Source organism: Ostrea edulis, chromosome 5 (genome assembly GCF_947568905.1).
Source record: "Ostrea edulis chromosome 5, xbOstEdul1.1, whole genome shotgun sequence".
NCBI lineage: Eukaryota > Metazoa > Mollusca > Bivalvia > Ostreida > Ostreidae > Ostrea > Ostrea edulis.
This window is the reverse complement of record NC_079168.1, coordinates 52,359,214-52,383,013: the sequence shown is the minus strand read 5'-3', so window position 1 is coordinate 52,383,013 and position 23,800 is coordinate 52,359,214. Positions and strand designations below refer to the sequence as shown.

The following is a 23,800-nucleotide window of genomic DNA, read 5'->3' as shown; positions in this document are numbered from 1 at the left end:
CACAAATATTGAATTAGGCTATGTTTTGGTCATATTTTTTGTATGTGAGGTGTACATATAGATTGAATGAATTTGTATGTGAGGTGTACATATAGATTGAATGAATTTGTATGGACATACTGTAAGGCAAATTTTATTCGCATGTGAGGAAATTTCGCAAGAACCTCTTCGCGAATATATCTCGCCATGAACCAGTCCTTGTATGTCTGTAATAAGCTCGAAAAATGCTTGATCACGAAAATTACTCCCCACGAACTAGTTTATCACAGGTGAATTGCAAAATAAAGTAGCCGCGAATAAAAGTTGGTTTACAGAAGCTTAATTAGCAATAGAGCCCCAATATAACAGTAAGGTGATGTGGCCCATGAGCCTGCTGTTATAAGTCTAATTAGTGTATTATAAATATTCCAAGTAGCCCACTAATTCCTTTCTCTGTACTGTCCCTTTTGATATGCAAGTTTATCTCCCCCATCAAAACTATTTATCTTCATCTGTCAGGTGGAAAATAACAAAAATGTAATGGGAAATGTCAATTGACAAACTGAAAAGACTCAAACCCCAGAAGAAAGGTGATTTGTGTTACAAGATAAGTGATTGTTCTTTTAGAGCTTTCAGGTCAAGGGTTGTTGTGAGGAGCCATGAAAATATTACTTTTTGTATCCTGTACATGGACATTATCAGCTGTTTTCCAAAACATTTGACATTTTCAATTAAATATGTGCAATATGCAGCCTGTTATACACTCCTCCTTTGAAAATCCATTCATCAAAGACTGAGAATTATTCAGGCATTGAGTTTTATTTTTATTAACATGTAGGTAAGTTGCCTTTTATCCTGAATGAAGGTTGAAGATTAGAGGAGCAGATCAGAGCCCTTGGCTGGCAAAAGATGGCCTTAAAAATAAAAGGTTTCAACGTAAAAAGTGATCAGATATTGCTTTATGGCGCATTTTGTCTTGATCATACTTGGATCAAAGTTCTACCATTACAAACACTTCTAATGACATGGAGGTCATTTTATAATCCTATCACAAAGACTCAGAACTCTTATACTGGTTTGAAAGGCCAGTTATAACAACTTACTTCGGGGGGGGGGGGGGGGGGGGGGGGGGGGGGCTTTTTCCTGTCTCCAGGGAAGCTTAGCAACACTGTCGTCTCTGTCACACCCTAGAACTTTGTAGAAGATGGGAATGTGATATTTGACATGTTTATTTCTAGTGTGGATTTGATATACACCAGTGATTAATGATATTGCAGGCAAGACACGTGCTCCTGGGAACATTTTAGCTGAAGTATTTTGTGGAAAACTTGCATTACAGCTAATAAAGGATATTGAACATGTGTTATCATAATGTGATTTATAGAACTGCAGTTTTATGTATCAGTCATTAAGAATGCTTCAACACAAGTAAAAATAATTTCATGTTGTGCATGTTTTTAAAAAGGAATGCTGTCACATTTGATTGCTCTATGCATTATTGAAGAGACAGTCAAGCTGAACAATGAAAATATCTCTATCAAATATGATGGAATCAAAAATATTTCTGTCAGTAAGAGTTTCACAAATAATTTGCTTCATTGCAACGTAACATTGAAATCTCGGCTAAGAAAAATGTATGATTATGGCATGAGAGCCTTAAGCGATGTTGATCTAAATACATGTATGGTTTCTGAACCTCTTGCTGCCAGTATCATCTCTGGCATTGGCATATTTATGTTTTTCTCACAAATCAAAAAAGGGATGTACATCAAATATTCTGTTAACAGGCAAAGAAATTTATTCAGACCAAAAAAATACAAAGAAATTGGGTCATCTCTGTTAAATTAATGTTGATCCTTGTAATCAGTAAGTCTTCAAAACATTGAAAAACCTGTCTTAAATTCTCAATTAAAGCATTTTATTAAGTCTGATGCAGAGATAAAACCCCAAATTTTTTTGGGATGTTTGATGTGTAATAAGCCTAATTGAGTGGGATGAGTGAGAATGGAGAATCATGCATTTCTAAGTAATCTTTATGTTTTTTGTTTATCTCACACTAGGTTTCTAGTGAACCAAGAATTAACGAAGTTTGAATTTTCCATGAAGTAGCTTAATTTTCTGTGGAAGCCATGATGCATTAGTTTGGAATCATCCAAACAGTAGTATAGAAAGGTTGTGGTGTTGAAATATTAATTATTCTTTTCCTTTATATATGTGGTTGATGATTCCACAGTGTTCCTCCTCCTAAAGATATGAAAAAGCTGTTCAGAATGTGTTAGCAGGCACAGTGTAATGGTTTTATCCTCAGAGAACAAGTTTATTTTTAAAATCCGAACTTGGTTGGTGAGGGTTTCCATGCAGTCAGCTTATCAAACTCTATACAAAGCACCGTAAAAATTGTAATTTAAAATTTATAGATTCATTAGATAATAGGCCAAAAAATATGTGGCTATTAAATATTAAGATTGGAGCATTTTAAAATATAAAAGAAATTTTTTTTATAAAATACTAATCTAAAAACATCAGAAGTGAAATAATCTAGAATATTTTTGCAGATGCTAATATTTACATTGTAAACTTACAGTAAATTTGAAATTCCTTGACATTCTAGACATGAAACCAAAACAAACACAACTTTCTCAAATGTACACAGTTTTAAATAAAACCAGATATGCTCTCTTTTTATATAAATTGGGCAGCTGTTTTTCCTCAGTTGCTGTTGTATTTTTATAGAACTGTTTCAGCACCTTGCATTTCTTATGATTCACGGTGATTTTAAAAAAAGCAGCCATATGTAACATATTGTGCAGTTTTTGGTTGCAAAAGATTTACTCGCCCTTTTGTTTATGTAATACCAACAGGGCAGAATTCGTCATTAATTCAAAATACACCTTCAGTTTTTAAAACTTGATAAATTTCAGAAATGATACACACACATACACACAAATTGATATGAAAAAATGTCTCATACATTTTTAATCTAATACAAATAGGAGTTAACATTAATTATAACTTTCACTTTCTGGGCTATTGGTTTTGTATTTCAGATTTTGAAGTAACAAACAAGAGAAAAAGGACACATTGTTCTAGTCTCTACAAATAGGTTCATTTGCTCCCTAAAATATCAAAAGAATGCTTTTGATACAAAAGAGAGCATCTAGAGGCATGACACATTATTTTTCCAATAATGAGTCGCCAGCCTCTAATTCTTCGTTCTTTCCATTGTGCTTCACTTTGAGAGAGAGAGACATGAAACAGTGACTTTGATCACCTTTGGGTATCTCATGCATTTCAATTATTAATGAAGCAACTGTCATTTGTTGCTGTTCTTGATGATTCTATACAAGAATCTGGATAATTAATCAGGATGAAAAACCCTCATTCAGTTGTCCATTGTTTTCAAAAGGTAAGGAAATAATTCGTTTGCAGAATTTCTTACTTTGGCAATTGCGCCAAGCTGTTGTCCATCTCTGTAAGTAAAGCTTAATTTAAATTTAAATCCATCCTGTGTACATTATCATCTTAAGAAGTTGTAAAATGATGAGGCAATACACACCCCAGTGCTAATTTTCACAGGATAAAGCAATCAGACCCCATGAATCTAAATGAGGGAAGCATGAAACTGTGAATGATACTGTCATTTTTATGAAGGCAGATGTTCTTGAAGAACATATTTATGAAATATTAGCTTGAATTGAGAGTATTTTCTTTATAGTCAATTCATTTGATAGTCTTTGATAGTAAAAAAAAAATTAAGAGGATTTGATTCATACATAGTTCAAGGAAAGTGGAAACAGATGTTTCAATTGCTATTTCTCACACAACTTTAAAGTTTTCTTCAGTAGCAAACTACTTGACTTGGATAAGTTAGATCCTATCTAATGGCCGCTTGTTATATGCTCTAAATTTTCCTAAACCTTTGTGAAAACAGTATTTCTAGCAATTTGTCTGCAATGTGTTTTACCTCAAAACTGAAGCTTCAAAAAGAAAGGTCAAAATTTGTTCAGATAACCTGACTACAATGTTGTTTTTTTGTTTTTTGTTTTTTAATTCCATTGGGGGGGGGGGGGGGGGGGGGCTTTTTAACGTAGCATAAATAACATTAGTCCCTATCATATTAAAAAAAATAATTATCAATTCTCTTTGGTTTGATGATTTTAAATTTTTGAACAGAAATTAAAAACTATTTTTTTTTTATTATCATGATGAATTAATTGTTAAATCATAAAAAGGCATTTTTGTAAAATTTTGCAGTGTTTTGCTTTTCCTATACTGACCAATTTTAATGCCTCTTGTCAATTCTTTTTTACCTTATGTACCAGTGTCTAGGTTTGAATGAATAAAAGAATAGAAAAGATCTTGATCAAACCAAACCCTGTGTTTTTGGTTTATTACTGCTGTGTCTTAATAACTATCTAAAGGAGAATAAACCTTATCACCCAATTATTATCAATTATGTTGGTCTGCTATGTCTAAGACCAGATTAGTACGTCTAACTACCATCACTAATTAGGCTTTAGAATTGCCCTCAACACCATTCCACTAATCATCCTTGGGTATGATGTTAGTTACGGTCTGTTCCAGTGAAGATTACAAATATTTCAAAAGATCATTGATTTATTCTTTTTTCCTTCCCTTTGTTGCTATATATCTTGGTAATCCATGGGGATTTTCAGACAGCCTTGCATGTCATCATTAATTTCATAATCTAAGACTTTTTTGATGAACGTATACAGCTATTTTCCTACATCATTTTTATAATTCTATTTATTTACATGAGGCCACACTGTCTGAGCCTTGGGCTTCCAATTTCATTAAGTATATATTAAAGGGATTTCTACCCCATAGCAAGAAAAAATTAAACAGCTACCAGATGGTTATATTAAGGCCCACTCTGTTTTTCTTGCAAAGTCCATGGAAGAAATTGACACCATGTTAGCAATGTACCATGGAATTCAAATAGGTGTTTCATCACCAAAACAGATTAACATATCAATTCATGTATTGTATGGCATGAAAAAAATATGTTGGACTTTAATATATTCAGCATGTTCAATTAGAACCTACAACATTAACACCAAACCAATCATCACAGAATATCCCTTCATCTTACATGATCTTGGGAGTTGGTATTTTGGTATTTTTTCTTCTTTTTTTTTTACTTTTTTTTTTTTTGGTTGAATTACGAAGTGTTGATGTATGTAATCAGAGATAGAAATGGTGTAGAGAAAGATATACATTTTCTTTGTTTCACCAAGCTAATACCATCTTTCACAGACATTGCAAAAAAGAAACAAAGTTTATTATTCTAAGAGAAGATGATAGATGCAAGAAAGAGGTCTGATCAGTTGGAAGATGACATGGCGGCTAAACAAGAAAAAACATAATTTTACGCTGCCTTACAACATGTATTTCTCTCGATGTATATGTGTTAGAAGTAATTAAAGGGTGGTCCTAAGTTAGAAAAACAGATGCACTGGCAGGGTTCTCAAAGAAAGAAAAACAGCTTCTGTTGAGAAAAAATGGATCTTGAAACAAATATGAATAATGTAGATCAGCATACCTATCAAAGAAACTGTCATTTTGAGAGTCATGGTTATGTTTTTCTAAGCAGTGGAAAATGTAGCCAATTGGGCAGATGTGAAATTAGAATACAGGGCAGGATTATCTCTTAACGGTCGAGATTGTAATGCCAAGTATTTTGAGCAATATAAGTAACACAGATACTGCAGAGATCACCTTGTTTTTAGGTAATAAAATGTCACTTTTCCTGAACTTCGGGTCCTGCCAAAAGAGCTAATGAACAATGAAAGACCTGTTTGGATTTATGTCGTGTCTGTCTGCAGTAGAACTTTTTTTTTATTGAAACATGTATTTCCATGTCATTCTGACAGTTCCCATTGCAGAACTCTGTTGATCAGAGAGCAGTAATGGCCATGGACGTGTTTATTTCAGCCATTTACTCATTAAATCATAAAATCCCCCTCTACACTTTACCTCTGATGATAACCACATGCCTAGCATATTGTTTGATGCACTATTGGTGAATAGGTTTATTTTCATTTTCAGACAATATAATAGCAGGCAGCAGGGTGACTCCCAGGTTCATGGCTGCCCCGGGTGATATATGGTCAGTTGCTAGACCTTCAGATTGCTGATTTTTAGAAGATACTGGTACATGTAGCAGGTCAGTGCTACTGACTTCCAATATCCACATTAAAATCTCCACTAAGATCATGAGTTTGAGAGGAAGAAATTAATGGCCTCTGTTGTATATATACCGTATACGAAAAGATTTTTCAGTTTATTAATTTATTTTTGGATTCTTACCCTTTTAACATTCGTAATTAGACTTCTTTTTTTTTAAATGACTGGATATGTGACACAGGACAAATTTAGCTGATACTAGGAGAAACCGTTTTCAATTTGTCAGACCAAAATTAACATGGGACAAAAAAAGTATATCCAGTGAAGCTGCAATTGACTTCTGTTGTTGACTTGTATGCAGTCATTTGCAAACTCTATTGAACATAGTATTAAAGGTTTATTATTAACAAAATGTTCTCTCATTGGGTGTATAACACTATATCCTGCATCAGACATGATTTAATATATTTATCAAGGAAATGATAGTGATAAAACTTGGACAGAAAACATACATGAATAATACTAATAAACATCCTATAGAGAAACAATGGAGTGTCATAAAATTGTCGGGATACTACCAGAGGGAACAACACAGTTTGATGCTGTTTTTTAGTGCATTAGGAAATGTGAGTTTTTATTATTTCCAGTGTTGGGTATTAGAGAACATATTGCACTCTGACATGGGAAAAGAATAGAGCATAAAACGTTGACATAGCTGGATGTACTTTGATGTGTTCTGAGAATTGGTTTTGTCAGTTGATATGGAGATTTGTTGTTTTTCATTTATTTCGTTTTGTTTAAGTTATTGCTGCTTAATGCCATTAATTCCATCTTGCTGACAAATTTGTCCAAATCAATGCCTTTAGAAGAAATATAAGGAAGTCTTCTATCAATTGTAAATGAGATGGTTTTTTTCTTCATTGAATGAGACATGAAAAAGACTCTGTAATGAAAGTTTTCTTGTTTATGAATTATTAAGTACACAAATTACAAATAGATATCATATTTTAGGTATTGACAATCATGGCAGAACCATTATTTGTGTGAACATTTTGTTTCAAATTGTTTCAAATGGAAAAGTACAAATGTGAACTATGATAAATATCTATGGTATATTTATGAATCTTTTGTCCTTGAAATCTAACATATGGTTGGCATTTGTGTTTGGAGATGGTAGCCATCTTCTCTCTGTTTTTAAGAACAAAGCATCACTTCTGGATTATATTGTAAATTTTATCACATGCTGTTATTTTATTTTTGGTCTTTTATTGGCTGTTATCCACTTTATGATAACACTTGCACATTTCCCCCTTACTTTAAAAATAGGTTTAAATTTATCGTTTTGCACATACAACCTGTGGCATTTTGTATTAAACAATATTATAATGTAAGTAAATTAGTTCACGGTGAGAATTGTTGCATCAGTATGATAATATCGGAGCTAAAACACACATAAAGCCTCATTTTCAGAGCAGAAAATCTGAGAGGGCCAATCAGAGGCCTGACATGGCAACTGGCTTATCTCTCCTTCCAATCCTAGAGAGCCAGAGATATAAATATTGAGGGGTTTTTTTTTTCAGGAAGAAAAAATATCCCACTCCAAGAAGAGTTTAAGAGGGAAAATTTTATATTTTCTAACATAGAGCAGATGTGCATCTATAGGAGCAAAATACAAGTTTCCAGATGAATATCAGTCTCAGACTTCTGATTGTTTTCTTATGTGGAAGTGGGTCTGTTTGTAACTCTATCTTGGTCAAATAAATAAGAATAGAAGAGTGGTATGTATATATATTGGGAATAGGAAATATATGATTTCATTGGCTGGCTTACTTTTGAGGTTGAATCAGGACACAATACCCCCAGTTGCTGGATCAGAAATGACATTTATGTGAAGAAAATTGCACTTTGAGGGCCACTGTGAATTCAGAATAATGTCTGATGTGGAGCATTTTTACATTTCTTCTATGATTTACTCTTAAAGATTCCAAGCTACTTTTTGCTTCCCTTGAGGGAATGACAAATGTGTGAAGAGCATGATAAGAAATTTCAAGGAATTTTGTTAAAAAGGATTGCTCCAGACACCATGAAATTATCAGGTTGGTTTTACACTTATTTTATCATTCTTTCTTGAACAATAAATTATTCATTTGCAGCAACCTTGTAAACTTCTATTTTTTCCATTAGATTTCAACAAGAATTGATTTTCTTTTAGGTAACTTAAAACTCAGGAGGGTGTTGTGCTAAAATTGATACTGGGTTTTCATAATTTTGATTTTTTAAATATTAACTCGCTACTTAAAATATGTCAATTGAAAAACAGAAAATACTTCCAGTATAATGGATATTTGTTTTATAAAATTGGAAATTTATTGACAACACCTCGACTGCATTAAAAGCTCCAGATAATCTGGTACTTTAGTTTTGAGATTGAGGTCACCAGCCTTTAAATTAAAGCTCACTTGAGATGATGTTTGTAAGTAATTGATCCACAGTTATCCTGTGGGGGTGAATTGGATTTACAATTAAGGAGCCATGTAACTTCACTTTGCATTCATCATTGTTGATTGTGTGAGTAGACTCATCCAAGTAGGCTAGACTTCCAACAAGATGCTGCCATTTAAACTTTAGCAACATCATCTTTTTTGCACCAAGTAAATCAGAAGAAGTCAGAAAAATCAGTAAATTAGGTTGAAATTCACAATGTAGCAAAAGATTAAATTGATAAAACTTTTTTTGGTCAATGTTTGCTTAATTAACTCTGGTAGGAATGAACCACAAAATTTATTATTTTAGTAATAGGGTGAAACTGTCTAATTCCCAAGTTGATATATCTGTAGAATTCTGTTTGCAGTGTTTAAGCTAATCTGCTGGAGATCCATGGAAAAACGTTCTTATCTAGTATCCTGTCTTTTCTTCAAGAAATGGTATTGAATCATTTTCGAATGGATTGCTTTGTTCTGACAAAAATAAATAAAGGTGTCTCATTTGAAACTAATCAGGTGTTTAGATATAACATAATTATAGTTTTCACAGGGTTTTTTATTTATAACACTGCTATCTATCTGGAAGAGAACATTGTCAATTACAATTTTCAAAAAAAATGAAAAAGTGTGTAAGAAAATCTTGTGAAACTAAAAAAGATGCAGATTTTTTTTCATAAAAAAAAAAAACAATGTTGAAATTTTTAAAGATCCACTTGTCAGTTTGTGGCCATTGATTGTTGCCAGGTAAACATGTTCATTCTCAGTAATTATCTGCTTCCCTATCTCCCAAGAGTTATCTCCTATTTATATAACTTTTTAGCAGGGCTTGTGTTTATCGCCACCTCCCCAGGGGGCATTATTTCTAATGGAAGGGACCATCCTTCCTCTATAATCTCACAATAAGCCCCAGTATTCATGTGCACTATATAATATCGCTCTATCTTCTTCGACTTGCACATGTCTGGTATAATTTCATATTCAAAATCTCATTCACCTTCTATCTATCTTTTTTTTTCTTCAGAAATTTCAAAACGTGATTTATATTTGGAAGCCTGCATCCCAGATCCTGCTGAGCTAACAACAGAATATTTAAATCTGAACATGCACATTATGTAATGATATTGAAGGTCCTATAGTGGTTCCATTCATTCAACTGCACTGTATCAGATACCAGCCCTTAAATCGTGTTCAGGATTATAATCAAAGGGTTAATAATAACATTTTCCATGAGTAAGAGGGCGTGTTAAGTAAGAAGGGGACCACAGTATTGTACTAGTCCTTGAAGTTGGGTGAAACAATATTCACTACATACTATCATTTCAATACTAGTCCTTGAAGTTGGATGAAACAATATTCACTACATTGTATCATTTCAATGGGAAAAAAGAGACATGTTTTCCCACTGTTGCCTGTTGTAGAAATTTAATTAATTTGATGAAAGGACACTTGGTATCAGAGAGCTGGTAGTATATCTGAAGCTAGGTGCAATATTAATGATGCAGCACAGGAATGGAGATAGCATTCACATGTTAAGACTTTAGTCTAATTAGCTCTGGTATGTGGAGAAAGAGCAACTCTGTGATGAGTATGGAAAAGTAAATGTCTTATAGATTAATTAATTAATGTTGGTAGTGGCCTTAAAATGCCAAATGCTTTGAATGAGTGAGTCTTTATCCTTCAATGAATTGAGTATCCTTATAAATGTTACCTAATGCAGATTTTTGGGTATTTTGCACATTTAATGTAATTACTTGATATTTTGTTGGATTTCATTCTCTTGTAGTTATGATTCTCAAACATGCCATTTACCGTATACACTCGCCTATAAGTCAGATTTTTGGGAGTTAAAAATTGGTCCAAAACTCTACATCCGACTCATAGGCGAGTCCTATAAAGATTAGCATTTCTCTGGACAGCGTAATATATAGCATTTTTCAAACAACTTTGTACTCCAACGATTACCGTGATTAAAATTGACTGGACATACATGTATTATATTATTCATGTATTCTAGGATTATATACATAAAGTACAAGTATTTACATATTTTAATGATTTTATATTATTGAAATTGATTTGTTGAGAAAATGAATAAATATCAGCGCATTTCACAAAAATATTATTTGAAACAGAGTTGAAAACGTTAGAGCATTGATTTGAAATTGTCAACCGATTCTTGAAAAAAAGTTATACCGACTTATAAGCGGGTCAATGGCAAATCCCTCCAAAATAGCCTACAAAATATACAACCGACTTATAGGCGAACCGACCTATAGTCGCGTATACATGGTACGCTATAACTGTACGTAAGCTCTTCTTCTTAGGTCACCAGAGTCACTCAGATGACCTATTGCAATATGGTCTGCCTCCTCCTCCTCTGTCATGTGTTGTGTGTTAACTTTTAACTTCTTTTCAAATTTGGTATGAAGCATCTTTAGGACAATGGGGAGCATAAATTGTAAATTTCAAGACTCCTGCACCCCTGAGGCAAAAACAATTGTAAAAAATTCACCAATTTTCTAAAACCTTCTCTACAATCCCACATTTTAAGAAAAACTAAATGCATAGTCAGGATATGGGGCTCACGGCGGGTGTGACCGGTCAACAGGGGATGCTTACTCCTCCTAGGCACCTGATCCCACCTCTGGTGTGTCCAGGGGTCCGTGTTTGCCCAACTATCTATTTTGTATTGCTTATAGGAGTTATGAGATTGATCACTGTTCGTTATCTTCACCTTGCATAGTCATGTAGAGCAGGAAGGCCTCTAGCTACCAATATAAAATGTCAAAAAATATTATTGTTTAATTATCATTTGAAGGGCTGATATTGCATAAAAACTAAATGCGTATTTAGGAAAAGCAGAAAGGGATGTACCAAAATTGTGAATTTTGCAACATTCTAACTCTAGGGCAGGTCCAAGACAGTCATTTAGTGTTGATATAACATATATATTATATTATGTTAAGTCTTTCATTAATATGGACACTTTCAGGGGCATTTTTATGTTAAAAAAACATCTTGTTTTATACTGCTGCTGAATATTAGAATGCAGAACAGGAAAATTATTTAAGATTTCATAGCCCTTGGGGCTAGTGATAGTTTGACCAATAAGGCCTTTGGGTCTCTTGTTTTAAAATCAAACTCAGCTCTACTGTATCTTTTTTTTTTTTCAATCAAACCATGTCTCTGGACCATTAAGTTTCCTCTTTGCGATCCACCGTTTTAGCCAGTGGGTCAGTACGTTTCAGAAACCCTTTCATACTTAGATATGATTAAAAATGAAAATTCTTTCCAGAAAAGACAAGAAAATGTTTTAAGTCAAGAGATTTTTTCTGAGGTCAGTGGGACAGGGGAAACAAACTAGATTTTTATTAAGCTTTATTAACCTTTAGCATTTGAGACTCCATGCTCTCCTGAGTCATAATGGGCCTCCCAAGGTGCATTACGGCTACCATATGCCACCAAATGTTCTCACTGCCTTTGGTTGGCCTTTTAATTAGTTTGTGAAGGGTGTTGCTTATCCTAGATTAAGCCAAGTGTGCTTTAGGACAAACGGGCAAATTAGTGCAGCATCCTATATATCATTGAAAGAGAAAGCTAATTGGGTTTTTAAAATTAATTTTAAAGTACTTAAATCAAAAATACCAAGGGAAAGGTCCTTAACTTGTATCATTTTTGTTTTTGTTTTATAATCCTTCAAGAATTTATTTGGAGATGTCACCAGCTGTAGGTGAAGTGCCACAAATTTAGACCTATGCAACCCATTGGCCCCAAGGGTTCTTCAACATGCCAGTGCTTGCTGCAACACAGGACCTCAGTTTTTAGGTCTCTTCAAGAAGACCCACAATTCTCACCTCTAAATGCAGAGGCAAAGAAGCAATCACTACATACTTTTACATCTTAAGTTTGACATGGCCAAGGTTCAACATGGCCAGGGCATGAACTGGCTCAAACCTATGACCTTCCAGTTTCAAAGTGACCGCTCTAACCACTGATCCGCTGGGACCAGTGCCTTATATGCAGTTCGCATCTGGACTTTCAAAAATATAAACATATTCATTTTTTATGATCAATCAATATTCAAAGTTACATCTATTTCTTGCAATCTTTATTTTTTCATTTATAGAGAACTAAATCATAAGCAGGAATACATGTGAATGTTTGCTATCAAAGAAATTGTGTTCTTTCTATTTTGTTCATGTTTTGTAGATACAAAAGATCATGCATGTCTTTAATTCATTCACTTCTCAGCATTTTCCATGTAATAGATATTTCAAAGATTATAATTTCATAAACTTCTAAGAATTACTTAATTAATACCATTAGACTAATTTGATGAGCAAGACCACCAGAAATAAGGAATTGCCTTGATAACTCACTTGATAATCACACACATCAGAGCAGGCAGCATTTATCTGATTATGTTTTAAGATTCAGGCATTTAGAGTTCAACATTGGTATCAGAAAATTTTCATACCATTTTTTCCTTTGGTCGAGATAAAAAATACACACATGCTCACCCATAGAAACAGCAGTGATCTGTATTTTTGAGGGGCATCTAGCTTTATCTTTATACGATATGCATCATTTCAAACTGAAACGATGTGAATCAATGCTCAAGCATTTTATTAAGTTCATTTAAAAGTCTTGTTTCTGGTGAATTTCACTTCCTACTTACTCTGTCAGTGGTTGTAAGGAAATAGTGATTACTTTGAGAGGGGACACAGAGGGCTATGGGGTTGTTTTTCTTTTATATGTGTTTTAAATCATATGCTTGCTGATAAAATGGGTATTTAGAAGGTAGAATTAAGGAATGACCAAAAGTTTGGTCAATTATATATCAATCAAAATACTAATGATTCGGAAACAGGAAATGTAAGTGATACACATGTACATTATTGACGAGAATAAAGGAACTGTTTGAATCCAGTTAATTCGGGGGGTGGGGCGGGGGACTTCATATGTCTTGTAAATTGCGGAAACTTACTAAAGTGAAATAAGTGAAATCTGAACTCGGTGAACAGCCTGAGCCTGTGTAATAGCCGAGATCCACCTGACAAGGTCCTAGGAATTATTCCTTAATTTGTGGACTACAGCTACCCATGACAGGAAGGACTGATTTAATCATATAATTCATGGGGACCTCGCTCCAAGTAAACCCACACATGAAGTGGATCACCTTGTAACAATCTCATTTCGTGCCCTATATTTCACAAGAGACTTCTTTCAATGATCTAAAAAGGTGTGATAAAGAACCAATTTTTTGTTTTAAAAAGTTTTTTTAAAAGAAAAAAAATGAGGAAAATATTCTATAAAAACTAGAGAAGACGTGTGAATGACTACAGAATGCCAAGTGAAGGGGAAACCCCAGGTACCTAAGGGTTTAATGGTTCTGTTCATCCACCATTATGCCAGCAGGCTCAGATGTAAAACTGTTCTCCCTAGATAAGTTTTCAGAGACTCGACTGTTTATATAATGGTCGAGTATCATGATTTATAGAGTGCTTACTGAGTTTTGTACAACCGGATGTAACACTGCTATCTTTTATGTCAATTAAATGAAGTTTTACACAAGGTGAACTGCTTATAAGCTTTTCTGAACAGTGATCTCATCACAGCCATTAATCAGTGGAAACAACTACTGATGACCTTGGATAGGGACTGTCTGATGCGTATAGGAATCCGAAGTACATAGGCATTCACTCCTCCACCCCCCAAAAAAGAATTTCTGAATTGAAATGTATATCATGGCAGTTGTACTGGCATGTAATTAAAAACTTCACATAATTTAGTCATGATAACTGAAAATTGTTGGTGTGAGCTGTAACAATGACAAGCTGATGAATTTTAATGGGTGAATTGACTTTCTTGCAATTTGATTGATGGCAAAGTCTCCAGAGAGGGATTATTTTTTGGAACTGAAATGAGGATCATCATTATTTTGTACAATAAACTGACCTTTCTCTTTAAATTTTCATGTAGAAAAGCACAACAACAATAAGCTGACAAAAATAAAGAATAAGCCATTAAGCTGCACAATTGTAGCCAGAGAAAAAATTGTGCTGCCACTTTGAAAAAATGTTTTTGTTTAGTCTAATATCCATCTGATAGAAATATTCCCAGTCCTCATGGTTTTTTAGGTCATAGCCTACTTGGCTAATAATTGAATTTATGAACTCGCTATTTTGTCTATAAACAGTACATCTATTGCCCCCTGGATAGTTGCCGAAATGACAGTTTTTGGAGGAAGTTGTCAAATTGGAATGTCATTTTCTTGACGGTGTTGGCAAATTGTGTTTTATTCTTTTGCTTTCAACTAAATATTCTAGACAAATAAAACAAACATCATAAAGAAAAACTGAACAAGATAATGTCCCTTTCGCATGTTGTGATTGTAGAAAGGTTCCATAATAATTACAGTACTGTGCATTTTATGGACAATTACTCATATTTGACTTTAATAATTGTCACATAAACCCAATGTTTTGTAATTATCTTAGATAATTGGAAGCAAACCATCAGCAAAAACTTCCAGAGAAATCTTTCGGATAACGTACTATGAACCTTGTGATAGTTATTTTGTACCTTTAGATATGCCATTGTATTTATACCAGTAATCATGATGATGACTGTGATGAGAAAGACTAGTAAACACTTGGACCCCAATAATCTCCCCATGGAAAGGAGGATCTCAGCCCCTTCATTTGAAAAGCCTTGAGTCCCCTTTATGCAAGGATATACTTTGTGTCTAGTTTGGTTGAAATTTCACATCTGGCATTCATATAACATCACATCTAGCACCCTTACATACTTGGCATATTCAGGGGCCTTGTAGGCACAAATGAAATTAGCTTTGTAAAAAAGTTGAAAATTACCTGTCTATCTGCAATGCATGCAATGTATGTAAAATTGTGTTTTTTACTAAGGGAAAGATGATAATAAAACATTTGTTAACAGAATTACAGCATATACATGTATGATCCAACTTTATGGATCACCTCACTGGTTTTCTGAATCTATAAAGTTTTCAATATCACAATAATTCATTACCATCTAAGCAACTGAGGATGTATAAAACCTCAGGGTGTATGGAATACAACACAGGATAATTCCCTGGACACCCATATGTTACCAAAGATATTACATGTAGTTATTTTAAGTGATTAAAAATAGGGACATTCATGTTGAATATTTTACAAGCCATGCCAGGTGTGAAGAACATGACATCACAATACATTCAGTGAGTTGTATGGAAATTTACACAATTAAGGCTTGTTGACCAATCAAAACTTATGAGTTACATAGGAAATTTTAAAAATATGCACTTCAGGTATGTAATAAATTGATCTTTACTATAGAATCTTGATCCACAGAGTTGAATAGCATACACGAAGAATTTGTGATTCTTTGGCTGCATTTGACCTACGTTTTCCAGATGAGTGACAAAGTTATAGGTCTTAGTTGTGTTTGCAGAAGGTCCAATCTTCGGGTGCTGCATTTCTCTATGTGATTCATGCTTGCACGGGCGATGCACTTATGGATACACTCAACCAGATATATGTCTCAGATGCTGCATTTTCTGGATGAGTGACCAGGTTATAGTGTTTGCAGTAGGTCCATTCCTTGAATAGTGTAAATTCTGTGTGGTTCAAAATTGAATTTTGGATATATCTATTGATGGTCACAACAACCATTCATGATTTTCAAGACAAGTGACTAGATTATATGTCGAAGTGAGTTGGAAGTCCCAATTACATTTTCTTTATGTATTTTAACCTCAATATTTCGAACACTCAAATATCTGGATTTTTTTCTTGATTCCATTGAGTTCAAGATAATGAGGTTTGACTATTTATTTGAAATTTTTCTAAAGTCCTAACACCAAACAACTAGACTGATCGTAAAAGCACAGAAAGTGACTGTAAATAAATAAAGAGTTGGAAACATCTGAAAATTTAAATGTGTGGTCCCTCGGGCAAGATTCTACACCCAAGGATAGGGAAAAAGAAAAACCACTGAATATATAAGAATCTTCTCCTTTACCCCTGAAAATAGAGCAAACAAATTAAGTTCAAAGCAATGATCCCTGCAAACAAGGTTTAGGTATACAGGAATCACTATGTCTGTCGATTTACATGTCCATCTTCAGTCCATTCCTCCTACTTCACATTTATTTGCCAACAGTGTAATACAGACAGGATCATACTTGGCACAGAAGTGGCCTATGAGTAGATACTGTGCGATATTGATCACTAAATCTGAAGCCCATTCCATTCTCTGGGTTGAAAGATGCACTCGTTGCACCATCAACATGCAACATTTCCTATATATATATGTAAAGGTTTTTGTGAGTGTTACTCGGGTGATAGACTTGCTCAAGTCTCCATGTTAAAGTTTAATAATCAGTGCTCTCTTTAATACTTTTTAATAATGCCAAACCTATGTTTGGTGACATTTGAGTATGGTAGAGAGCAGATATTTAGATTTCTGAAACACAGTAAAATTTGGATGAAATGATTAAGTAATAAAAACAACATAGAGACTTGAGCAAGTCTACTCGGGTTACTGTTAAGGCATATGGGCCTCTTATGAAATAAAATGTATATATGTCATTGATAACGTTCATTCATGGAAGTTCTTTGCATTCATCATAAATATCAACCCCCCTTCATCTTCTGATGTCTGATTATATATATATTTAAAAGGAACAAAATTTGAGGACTTTCAGTCTCCTGTGAAACATATTTCATAAAAGGAATATGAAATTTTACCAACCTGCAAAATATAATTTTTGAATAGTCATGATTTATGTAAAAGCACTTGTATGCGAGCAACTTTTCTTGTAAATTTATTTCTGCAAGCAATCCTGTATTTGCTTCGTTTTCACTTTAAAATTTATTTTCAAAATTATCCTTTTAAAATTGGAGGAAAAATCTTAAGGTAGTCATGACATAAGGCATTAGCTTGGCTCATTGCGTACCATAAAACTCACAAAGAAATTGGATGGCTTACAAGTCAGTTGTGTTCTATTTTCAAAATATTTTAGAGAAATTTGTCATAATGACCCATATTACTTCTTTGCCCAGTGATATTGTATGCTCTCAATTCAGCAACAATACAAAAAGATATAGAAACACTTCTCTCATCATCTTGTATTAATTAAATAAGAATTATATATTCCTGTTTTATACATTTTTGAATCTTATAAACTCTTACTACAATTTGTTGGCATGAAAAATTCCCTTGGCAGTAGGAAGTGCCTATATGTCTGACATGGAGTTTGTCAGAAAATTTAAATCCCATATATCCAACTAATAAATGAGTATATATGATAATGGCTATATATTTGGTTTTTGGTAAAATTTATTGACACTGGTGAAAGAAAATAAATTAGTTGACACAAATACTCAGTAGTTTCAGTCAGTCATACAAAAAAATCTGTCCTGGGAGTGAAATTGTGCAATTATAGACCAATCCATTACATGGGTAGGGGGCTTTAGAAAGAAAACCTATGAATTATTTCCTCCATTATCAAAATGTGTTTTTCACAGATGCACACTGCATGGCAATTTACATGTGGTTTATATATCACAAAGTATAAGGTGAACAAGCTTTTGGAAAATGTATCTAATCAATATTTCTTGTTCATGTAATCTACAATTGTTACTTAACATACTTAGGGCTTGAGTTCCTCTTCTTTCTGGTGCCAGTGTTGTTCTGGGTATTTTATCTAATAAAGTGTTACACCATAGTTGATTTCAGAGATGGATGTGTTTAAGGCTGTAATTTATTGCACATTTTATAACAATGTCTCACCACTTGCCAGCCAGATGTTTTTTCTCTTGATGATTAAGAATGGAAACAAAATTTACAAAAAAATTCTTATCCTTTCAGCTAGCTACTGTCATGGAGAATGCTCACTTTACAATTGCAAAACTGTAATCCCTGTATTCATTATACAATTCTCAACCACTTTAAATTTCCCAAATGATTTCATTTCTTTATAAAATGTTGAATTTTACGTGACACTGTGTAAATGTTAGAAGTATTGATTTGGATAAATTGTTTTACATACGCAACAGCACTGATATAAATTCATCCCACTTTGTCTTTCATTCCAGAGCAGGAATTGTCTGATGCCAGTGCTGCAAATGTCCCTTGGTTCCAATGGAAAGAAAATGACGACAGGATGAAATTTCATCAAAGACTTGTAGCCATTAGTGTTTTTCTGTTCCTGATAGCTACATGTTTATTGTTCTTGGGAGATGTGTTCAAACCCTTCCAGGGTAACCATGCCACCCATCATTTGACATATCGAGAATCTCCACTGAGGGGACTGAAATATGTCAGGGATGACCACTTGAATATTGACACTAGAAAATGTTTCCAATATGAACACTTAAAATCAGAATCTAACATTTCTTTGGTGGATTTGCGATTGAAGAACAAATATGATTTGGGGGCAGGAGGTGACTACATTCTGCCGACCTTGATCCCAGGAAGGGAATATGGTTCAAATATTCAACCTTTGAAAGTCATTATAATGCCACATTCCCATAACGATGCAGGATGGTTACGGACTCTGGAAGAATATTATGTGTACACAACCAAAAATATCCTCAACAATATGGTAGATAAATTAAGGTTATATCCCAACATGACCTTCGTGTGGGCTGAGGCAGTGTTCCTCAACATCTGGTGGAATGAACTAGAAGATGACATGAAAGTTCAGGTGCAGTACATGTACACTTTTGTTATTTTGAAATATTTGTGTGAAAGGTGTGTAAGGAATTTTGTATGATGGATGTTTATAACAATGGGTGAATCTTTTTAATCATTACTACTAAATTTTTCGATTTCTGAGTATGTATAAAATCGTTTCAAGTATTTCTTAGGAAGCCTTTATTTTGAGAATTTTAAACAATTGTAAAATGCTTCAAAAATGAAAACTTTTATGTTTCAAATTTTGTAACATGATATGAATATATACAGAGCAAACTGTCTAACTTTGACATTGTCTGGGAGAAATCTTTTGTTTTGAATTAGACAAAATGTCAAGATTGAACAGTTTAAAGGCTATGGAAAAAAAGGAATATTGAGAATGAAAATTAGGTTTGAAATATACAGTGTAAAGGATTACACAGGAGTCAGATTAGTTAGATTGACTTGTACATGGATATTTATATTTCAGGTGAGGAGATTGGTAAAGAATGGACAGTTAGAGATAGTCAGTGGTGGGTGGGTGATGCCAGATGAGGCCTCCACCTCCTACTACTCCATCATAGACCAACTTATGGAAGGTCACCAGTGGATTATGGAAAACCTGAAGGTCAAACCTAAAAACAGTTGGGCCATTGATCCATTCGGCCACTCAGGCACTGTGCCATATCTGTGGAAGAAGGCAGGACTGGAGAACATGGTCATTCAAAGGATTCACCAGGCTACCAAAGGTTCTCTGGCCCAGAAAAAGAGCCTGGAGTTTCTATGGCGACAACCTTGGGACAATAATGGATCATTGGATATCCTTTGTCATGTAATGCCATACATGTTGTATACTGTTAAACACACATGTGGGCCTAATCCATATGTCTGTATGATGTTTGACTTTCAAGTTCATAAAAGGAAATATAGGAAAACTTTCGCTGAACCAATTTCATTGAGTAATGTCCAAGAGCAAGCAAAACAGTTGTATGAACAATATCGTAGAAAAGCCAGTCTCTATAACTATGACGCCATTCTAGTTCCATTAGGTGATGATTTTAGATATGATTCTGCCCAAGAGTGGGACCAGCAATATCAAAATTACAACATGCTTATAAATTACATGAATGCTAGAGATGACTGGAAGATAGACGTACAGTTTGGAACACTCAAAGACTATTTTGAAATCCTCAGAAAGTCAGAGAAGCAGAAAAAACAGCAGCACAATGATAAGAACTTCCCTACAGTCTCTGGAGATTTTTTCCCTTATTCTGACAAAAGCAATGCATATTGGAGTGGATATTTTACTACAAGGCCTCATGCCAAGAAATTCAGCCGTGAAGTGGAAAGAAACTTGCATGCAGCTGATGTCCTCAATACCTTGGTAACAGGCTTTAGTCAAAAATGGAATGTGAAGTATCATAACTATCATGACATTTCTAATTTCCTGCAACAGTCAAGGAGAAACCTTGCATTATTTTTGCATCATGATGCAATTACAGGAACCTCAAAAGAATATGTTATGCAGGACTATGAAAATAAACTTTTCCACTCATTCAATGCTACACAAAAGGTTATTACAGATTCAGCCCAATTTCTCCTGACTGGAGGAAATTTGGATGCACCTATGATTCTGGAGCCAGAGGAAGTGAAAACATCCTATGATTCTGTCACTGAAAAGCGTGTTATACATGTCACAAAAACAGGAGTTCCCGTCATTTTATTTAACACTCTTGCTAAAGCCAGGGTGGAACTGACATCTCTGCTTGTGGATACTGATAAAGTCATTGTGAAAACACTAGATCACCAAGAGATTTCTTATCAACTTAACCCTGTTTGGCAAACTAGTGCATCGGTCCATCAGAGTCAATTTGAGATCATCTTTCTGAAAAAATTAGCTGCCTTATCATTGGATGTTGTGTACTTGTTTAGAGCTGATGAAGAAATAAAATCTGTTTATCCTGCAAAAATTTCTATTTTCAATTCCATGGAATTGAATATTGCTTCAGAATTGATGTTTGAGAGAGAAAAGCCAAAGTATTCTGGAAGTTATCATTCGAATATCCCACTTGAAAATGAATATCTGAGAGCAGAATTTGATCCCAAGACAGGTTTACTGAAATACTTGAAAGATAAAAGAACAGGAAACATCACCAGAGTTGATTTGACTTTCATGCACTACAAATCTCAAGGAAGTGGAGCATACTTGTTCTATCCGAGCGGAGATGCGAAACCTCTTCATTTAGGGATTCCCATCATTCATGTGACAGAAGGGCCCTTCATGTCTCAGATAGAAGTTGTTCATCCAAATCTGAGACACAGCATGAAACTCTTCAGTTTAGCTTCAGAACAAGCTCATGGCCTCCATGTGCAAAACTTCCTCAACATGCATGCAAACAAAGTGAGAAATCTTCAAGACACGGAGATTATCATGAGATTAAATACTGACATAAAAAATACAATCTTCTTCACTGACCAAAATGGATTTCAGATGATAGCTCGTAAAAATAATCCTAATCGGTATGTGGAGTCCAATTATTTCCCTTTGACCAGTATGGGCATCATGGAAGATGCTCATAAGAGACTGACCATTCATAGTGCCCAGCCACATGGAGTTGCTGGACTTGCTCCTGGGCAGTTTGAGGTCATGTTGGATAGAGAACTAATGTACGATGATGACCGAGGACTGGGAGAAGGTGTTCAAGACAACAGAGAAACAAAAAATGAATTTGTAATACAGATAGAATATCTAGAAGATGTTTCTACGGAAACATTTGTTCAAAACCAACAACAGCAGATCTCAAACGTAGATAGCAATTTAGAAACCTTTACATTCCCAACTATTCTAAGTATGCAAATTAATGACCTACTGCAGAAACCTATTATTAAAATGTTTACGTCCGTTTCCACAGACATTTTCAGGAATCGGTTCCTTCCGGTGGCTTCCCCATTACCATGTGATATAAGTTTAGTGCATTTGAGAAATCTTGTCAATTCAGAACTAGACTACACAAATTCCAGTATAGTTCTGCACCGCAGAGGGTTCAAATGTGGCTTCCCTACATCAGACGTGCAGTGTTCACTGGACTCATCAGTATCATTAATTTCCATTTTCAAAGACTTGCCTGTGCACAGTGTAAAAGAGGTCTCCCTCACACACATGTATGAAAAAAGAAAACTTTTACCCAGTTCAGACTTAAACATTCCACCCATGGAACTCACAACTGTGCAATTTTCACTAGAAAACAATAGGTAGCAGGTTATTATTGGGATAGATCATAACAAATCATTTTGAAGGCCTTCGAATTTTTGTGGTTTTTAAAAATGTATTGCAAATTTGTTTATATGATATGCCAATATTCATTTAGAATTAATGAGTGATTAAATAAGAATCTATGGGAACTTAGATTTTAAAAAAATAACGTATAAGCAGTCCTATATCAGAATTAAAGACAGATTTATATTTTATGCTAGTCAGATTACAACTTTTTTTTAATTTGTGCATCGTTCATTGTTCAACCATCTTTATATAGTAATAGACATGTGCATAGTGTCTGTCCATTACATTTTTTTGCCATTAAGATGCTAGTGTATATGTATTTATGATGTAGCCTCTAAGGTGGATGGTAAACATGTCAATAGTATATAATTTTCATCATTGTATTGATTTCTAGTGCTATTGTATGTTAAGGAAAGACAATTTTATTGTCTATACTTTAAGAGTATAAAATTCTCGTCTTTATGATCAGTTGTCACTGAAGTTACAAATCAAATTTTAATAAAATTGTCTTCTTTTATACTTGCACTTTTAAGTTCATAAATATTTGGACTGTTCACTTCTTGAATTCCAAACATTTGGAAACTCTAATTTCATCTCATGCTCTTTATTATGAATACGTGATTTTTATATCAACATGTGCTGTGTACATAGTACAACAATATGAGTGTCACAGTTTTTATTCGAAACATTCCACTCCCCCATATCTCTCAAGTTTAAACATGAAGGAAATTGTTCATGTATGCAGTGTTAATGAAATTTCATGTGTGATATTGCTACATATTTCATATTCTCTTTTGTATGAATGTCATTAAAATAAAGTAATCGGGAAAAAAATGTTTTTTGTGCTATGATTTTCTGTGCTGTACAAAGTTCCATAACTCTTACTAGGTCTGATGGGGATTCTCATCAGCAGATCCAGAGAGACGGTCCGGAGGTCCACCCCCTTTTTTGTCAAGGACACCAATATAGTTTTTTGTAATGGCATATCAGATATGGAGCTACAAAACTTGCAAACCTCTCCCCTTTTAATTACTACATTTTAGCAAAAATAGCTCTTTTGTGTTGGGAGGGGTGCAATCCCCTTTGTTTGGGCTAAAAAAGTAAAATCTTGGGTCACACTCCCTGTAAAAATTTACTGGATCCGCCCTTGTATTGAATCATCCTCATTTGATTTTGTTTTGTCAAATTTGTCGAAGTTAAGTCTCAGGTC

General features: G+C 34.2%; 1 protein-coding gene across 4 annotated transcripts in view; it reads left to right on the top strand.

The window, feature by feature from the left end:
* Window positions 1-23,424, top strand: part of LOC125652850 (alpha-mannosidase 2-like) — a 67,506-nt gene extending 44,082 nt beyond the window's left edge. The window contains exons 4-6 of one of the 4 annotated variants that reach the window (XM_056164779.1): window positions 6,049-8,222; window positions 18,731-19,341; window positions 19,801-23,424. In XM_056164779.1, the coding sequence (XP_056020754.1) occupies window positions 8,147-8,222; window positions 18,731-19,341; window positions 19,801-22,566 (3,453 nt within the window). In that variant the 5' untranslated portion in view covers window positions 6,049-8,146 and the 3' untranslated portion in view covers window positions 22,567-23,424. The remainder of the gene's footprint in view (window positions 1-6,048; window positions 8,223-18,730; window positions 19,342-19,800) is intronic. The other 3 variants (XM_048882283.2, XM_048882281.2, XM_048882282.2) reach the window with 3 other exon arrangements.
* The last annotated feature ends 376 nt before the right edge of the window (window positions 23,425-23,800 follow it).